The sequence below is a fragment of the Salvia miltiorrhiza genome, chromosome 3, assembly GCF_028751815.1.
Source record: "Salvia miltiorrhiza cultivar Shanhuang (shh) chromosome 3, IMPLAD_Smil_shh, whole genome shotgun sequence".
NCBI classification, from domain to species: domain Eukaryota; kingdom Viridiplantae; phylum Streptophyta; class Magnoliopsida; order Lamiales; family Lamiaceae; genus Salvia; species Salvia miltiorrhiza.
Window position 1 is genome coordinate 56,260,706 of NC_080389.1, and position 6,212 is coordinate 56,266,917.

General features: G+C 37.1%; 1 protein-coding gene across 1 annotated transcript; it reads left to right on the forward strand.

Annotated features, from left to right (window-relative positions):
* The first annotated feature begins 906 nt into the window (after positions 1-906).
* Positions 907-3,419, forward strand: LOC131014588 (S-type anion channel SLAH3-like). Its single transcript, XM_057942599.1, has 5 exons — positions 907-1,168; positions 1,330-1,482; positions 1,557-1,934; positions 2,007-2,777; positions 2,947-3,419. Exons 2-5 carry the CDS (start codon positions 1,342-1,344, stop codon positions 3,304-3,306), a joined length of 1,650 nt encoding a protein of 549 aa, XP_057798582.1. The 5' UTR covers positions 907-1,168; positions 1,330-1,341; the 3' UTR covers positions 3,307-3,419.
* The last annotated feature ends 2,793 nt before the right edge of the window (positions 3,420-6,212 follow it).

Consider the following 6,212-nt stretch of genomic DNA (forward strand, 5'->3'; position numbering starts at 1 on the left):
AATCGATCCGATTAATATCTCTAACTGTAGATATTTATTTCTAAAATTAATGTCTCAAATTCGAATTTCACCAACAATTCTAGAGGTCTGAGCATCTAACACCTAATTTTTAAGTGTGATTTATTCATATTATATGCTTTGCAATTTATTGTACGACTTAATTTTCAAATATGATTTATTTATTTTGTGTGGTTTGTATGCTAGCTATTTCATAATCACTTATATTTAATCAATGGGTACTAGAAATTGTGGCTACGGATTACAATAGTAGAATACGGATTAATTTTTATGTATATATATATTGTGTAGCTTTCATCTCAGTCAGATACGATGAGATTTTACCATTTTATATATTTGGTGATAGTCCTTCTTGCTACGCAAAAAATAGTTTTTCTTTGTCGATATCGAAGAAAATTTTCCGAGAATATAGAATATGATTTGGAATCATCCTCGTGTGTAATTGCATGGATTCACTCACTTAAATCATGTTTTATCGACATCTTTTAATCAATAATTAGTACGCCCTTCTACACGAGCCACAATATAATTATTTATTTTTAAAATTTTAAATTATATTCTCTTCTTTCCAACTAATTTGATCAATATTTATTTTGTGTACCGTTCCAACTAATTTGATCAATTTCTTTATATGTAATGATCTTTTCACTTTATTCAGTCTATTCACTTTATTACAAAACACACTTATTAAAGCAATAAACACTAGCTACTTAAATCCCGTGCCAAAAAGAAATTGAGATTGGATCAAATAAAAACCTCCCTTAACGTACAAACTACAAACCTCTTGCACATAACCTATAAAGTATCTGCACTTTCGTGGTCCTGAGAGTAATTTATTACTACAAAAATGCAGTTTATTTATACACTTTTTTTTTTTTTCATTCCGAAGGGGTGAGGGGTTAGGCAGAGTAGTACAATTTCTTAAAATCTAATCGTAATGTCATTTTATGTGGGATAGAAATAAAGTTGTGGCGGAATTAAGTAAAGATCGCGCGTCTTCCATGAAAATTGCTTACTCATTTCTATTCTATAAATACTGCCTCATTTTCTTCATAACAACATCGCTTCCTTGTCTCTCATTGCTTTTCATATCAATCGTCTTTTATGCTTTCACCTACTCAGAACTAGCGAAGACGAGAAGAGATCAAAGGTATATAAGCTTCAAGATTTTGAAGAGATCGCAAACTTATAGTATATTTCTTAATATGGATATGAAGCTCTCTAGTAGATATTCCTTCTTCCACATTAATTAGGAGTCCGACACATAATATAAGCATTAATTAATTAATGCATTTGTGATATTTATTTTAGATCAAGGATTCAATGGCTGCCAAGGGAGATTGGCAGGAAGCACTACCACCGTTGATCAAAGCCATCACTGCAAATGAAGTTGACGGCTTTAATAGTCTCAAAGTGTATAACGATTTGAAATGTGAAGACAAATTATCCGCGGCTTCTGTTTTCGTAAGTCGAATCCTTCAGATTTCATATATATTTGGTCTTTTATAGGTGAATTATGTTAAATTTTATTATCTCAGTGTATCGAAGCAGCAAACATGGAGAAGGAAGACAATCAAGGGATGCCCACCGTGTCCATCAGTATGCCGCCCTCTCCAGTGGAAGCTCATCATCTGCACAACACAAAGAGCGCCTCCTTCATAGGCGATGAAAATGCAGAGGCTGAATTCCATTCTCAAAGGAAGCCCAAACCTTCCACAGTGAATCCAATTTACGACAAAAGATTCGACTCTTTCAAGACATGGTCTGGTAAACTCGAGAGACAACTCTCAAATATCCGCCGCAAACGCCGCGAAACCGAGCAGCAGCTTCTGATTCAGACGCCGCAAGAGTTCGAAATTCTACCCGTACATCGATATTTCGATGCCTTGGAGGGCCCAGAACTTGACACTCTACGCGTATGTCTTCCTCATCACAAAACTGCTACTACTACTTATTTTCAAATATTGATAAGTTTAATTGTGGTGCAGGACTCTGAGGAAATAGTTTTACCAGAAGACAAGCAATGGCCATTCCTCCTCCGTTTCCCCATCTCCTCCTTCGGTATCTGCCTCGGCGTCGGCAGCCAAGCCATAATGTGGAAGAATCTGTCAACCTCCAGCGCCACCGCCTTCCTGGATGTCCCCCCTCACATCCATCTAGCATTATGGCTCATCTCCGCTGCTCTAACCCTCGCCATCTCCCTCGTTTATGCTCTGAAAGTCATGTTCTACTTCGAGGCCGTCCGACGCGAGTACTACCACCCGGTCCGCGCCAACTTCTTCTTCGCCCCTTGGATCTCCCTCCTCTTCTTAGCACAAGGAGTTCCGCCGGCAATCGCTAAAACGCTGCCTTCATATCTGTGGTACATTCTGATGGCTCCCATCTTGTGCCTCGAGCTCAAGATCTACGGCCAGTGGATGTCAGGCGGCCAGCGGCGGCTGTCCAAGGTGGCCAACCCCTCCAACCATCTGTCCGTGGTCGGGAATTTTGTGGGGGCTTTGCTGGGAGCTTCCATGGGGCTCAAAGAAGGGCCCATCTTCTTCTTTGCGGTTGGAATGGCTCATTACATAGTGCTGTTTGTGACTCTTTACCAGCGGCTTCCGACCAACGAGACGCTGCCGAAAGAGCTCCACCCGGTTTTCTTCCTCTTCGTGGCGGCGCCCAGCGTGGCGTCCATGGCTTGGGCTAAGATTCAGGGCTCCTTCGACTGCGGATCGCGCATCGCCTACTTCATCGCCTTGTTCCTCTACGTTTCGCTGGTGAGCAAACATCCTGCGCTTCTTTTAGGGATGAACAAAATATACCAAATCCTAATAACTGATTTCGGTTGTTTGGATTTTTTCGAGTTTAAAAAAAAAAAAAAATTATTTCAGTTTTGTTCTGTTATGGATATGTATTTAAAATTAGAATTTGGTGTGATGTGATTAGGCTGTTCGGGTGAATTTCTTCCGAGGATTCAGATTCTCATTGGCGTGGTGGGCTTACACGTTTCCGATGACTGGCGCTGCAATAGCGACGATCAAGTACTCGAGCGCGGTGACATGCTGGGCGACGCAGATCATGGCCTTGATGCTGTGCATCGTGGCTACATTGGCGGTGGTGGCGTTGCTTGTGAACACGGTGATCCATGCGGTGGTGCACGGGGACCTCTTCCCCAACGACATGGCGATCGCGATCAGCAAGAGGCGGCCCAGACGGCGGTGGTACCACAAGAGATCGGGCATCATCGAGCAGCACCTTAAGTTTTCGGAATCGGATGCTGCTCTTCATTCTTGGACCCAAGATTAATTCAACTGTGACACCCAAATCCAATTAAATTTTTAATGAATACGCATGTGGAAAAATCATGAATATAAATAAATATTTAATAAGAAAATTATAAAATAAATTTTTATTTAAAATGCTTTACTCAAAATAACATTTTTAGGTAAAGCTAAATACAAAATATTTGATTCGCCATTCGACCTTCCACGCGCCTCTGACCTTTAAAACCTGAAAATGTTAAATATGAGATGAGCATACAGGGTACACTCAGCGTGGGAACATGCAATAATTATCCACGTTAATAAAACGGTAACACATACGGTCACTTCATATATATCTTCAATATTCGCATTGTGGCAATCCAAGGACTATTAAAGTCCTGGATCCCATTTACGGGCCCCTGGCAACATCCTCAAAATATACCTCAAATCGCATTGCGGCAATCCAAGGACTGTGAAGTCCTGGACCCTATTTACGGGCCCCTAGCGATATCCTCAAAATATACGTCATAACACATATGGTAAACACATATTATTAAAATGGATAAGAATTAACCACAGCATGAAGAGGTGTCAAACGGGCCGGGTCGGGCCAGCCCGGCCCGAACCCATTGGACTTTCGACTTTTATCGTGTCGGGTCGGGCCGGCCCAAAATAGATCGGGCTACAAAATTCCAAGCCCGGCCCAGCCCCTCTCGGGCCATCGGGCCAAACCCGCCCATTATTATTTTTCTTTTTTTCTTAAAATTTAATTTTTTTGTTGCAAAAAAAAAAAACACTAAATTAGAAATATATAATCTATACTATTAGTCTATTATATACATATTGCATGCGGTGCAATAAATTAAAGCAAAATTATGTAAAAATAAGTAACTCCATGAATTTTAATTACAAGATAATAATATAATAAAAGTCAAATTATGCAATGCATAGATATCACTCAACTTATGTATACAAGTCGTGACCACAAATAATATAATCCACTCATATAAAATTGAGGAATCTGACCCTTCATTGAAAACATATACTGTACTACTTCATATTTTATGTCATTGTAACATGGAGAAAAAGTAAATGTTAATTACAAATTAAGCTATGTGGCTAAATAAAATAACACAATTAAATTCTACCAAATAAAAATAAAATTAAAGAGAGCCGTACAGACTAAATGTTGGGCAGCAAGTCAATCTACCGCTATCCTAAAACTGGTGCAGTTTCTCCTAATTTACAATCTACAGTTCTTGAGTTCCACTTCCAGTTCCTCCACAAATTCAATTACACAATGAAAAATGCGATTATAAATCATACGTGGGTTTAAAAGGTGTAATAAAACATACATATCAAATATCAGATTAAGATAATAGAGTTTTTAGTTAATTTTTAGATTTTTACTTATAATTTATAACTTTTAAAATATATAATTTAAAAATTAATCAATTAATTTCGGGCGGGCTAAAAAGCCCGAAAACCCCGATCAGCCCGACGGGTTCACTGGCGGGCTTTTTAGGCCCGATTTTTTATGGGCCTCAATTTTTAGAGCCCAGTCCAGCCCTAAACTCGGGCGGACCGGACCGGCCCACCGGGCCGGGTTGATTTTGATAGCTCTAACAGCATGGTACTGAAATAAATCTCACACCTGAAATTTGAGCTTGATATTTATCAGTGATAAATCAATTTCAAAGTCCACGTCCTAGTCGCGTCGCATCTAATTAGATAAAATACAAATAATTATATAAGGGCCTAGTTAAACTTTTTAAAATAATTTAACATAAATCTAATGAAATGATTTCATAAAAGCATTTTAAAATCGTTCATTGTTTTTTTAGAACAAATCTAGAGTGAAAAATAATTAATTAATTATAAATGATGATTACTATTAAGAAAAACAAATTTAAGAAACGTGGGCTTGATGCACTTGTAAAAATTCTACATGCTAATTTAGGTTATTACTTAAAGGGTAATTTTATACATAGCCATTTTTTTACTCACTGCAGCCCCTTAATAAGTAATAAAATAAAAACAATAATGAATGTACCATTTTATCCCTACAATTAAAATTCTAATTAAATTATAGTTCTATGAAAAATAAATATTTTTATCTGCATCTTCTTGAAGAACCATAGCCACCGTCAACACCTCATTCTTGTCGAAGAATTCATCGACTAAATACTATCCGTCAAGACTTTTGATAACCCTTGAGATTGAGGTTCATTTCAAAATCATGTCATTCTTTGATTGAGAGCGAATAGTTGATCAAATCTTATGATATTATTTAACATAAGATTCAGATGTTTTCTGCGTTTGTTAACATTCTCTGCAGCCATTGTTGAACAAACCAAACATTGATCCATTATAATTTAATAATACAATTTATATTGTTTTTTCTTAACAGAATTGGAACAGTTTCTCTGCACACTGTCATAGTTTTATTGCTCAGATATTCAATAATTTTTGTATGAATTATTTGATGAATGTTGTAGTTGTTGACTTGTTGGAGTTTACTAATTCGGTGTCTCATTTTTCGTACAAGATATTCTAAATTAGAATATGGATTAATTCATGAAACCTTAATTATCCGATTGTCATATATACATATATGAACTACTCACGATTAATCATTCGAACCCACCCTTTATTAATTCCATAGATCTGTGCATTTGCCGGGAAGAATCTTTTGATTAGATTTTAGGTTTCCTATGAGGCTATACCGATGGGGTTATGTTTTTTTCGGGTTTGTTTTATTTCCTTTAAAAAGATATTATCTAGTATTTAGAATTCAAAACATGGGGACTATGGGGTGAAATGGTACATTTATTATTATTTATATTATTATATTAATTAGGGGGCTATAATGAGTAAAAGGGGCTATGTATAAAATCACCCTTACTTAAATCAAAAGCCCATTCTCAATTAGCCCATTTATCCTTAAGC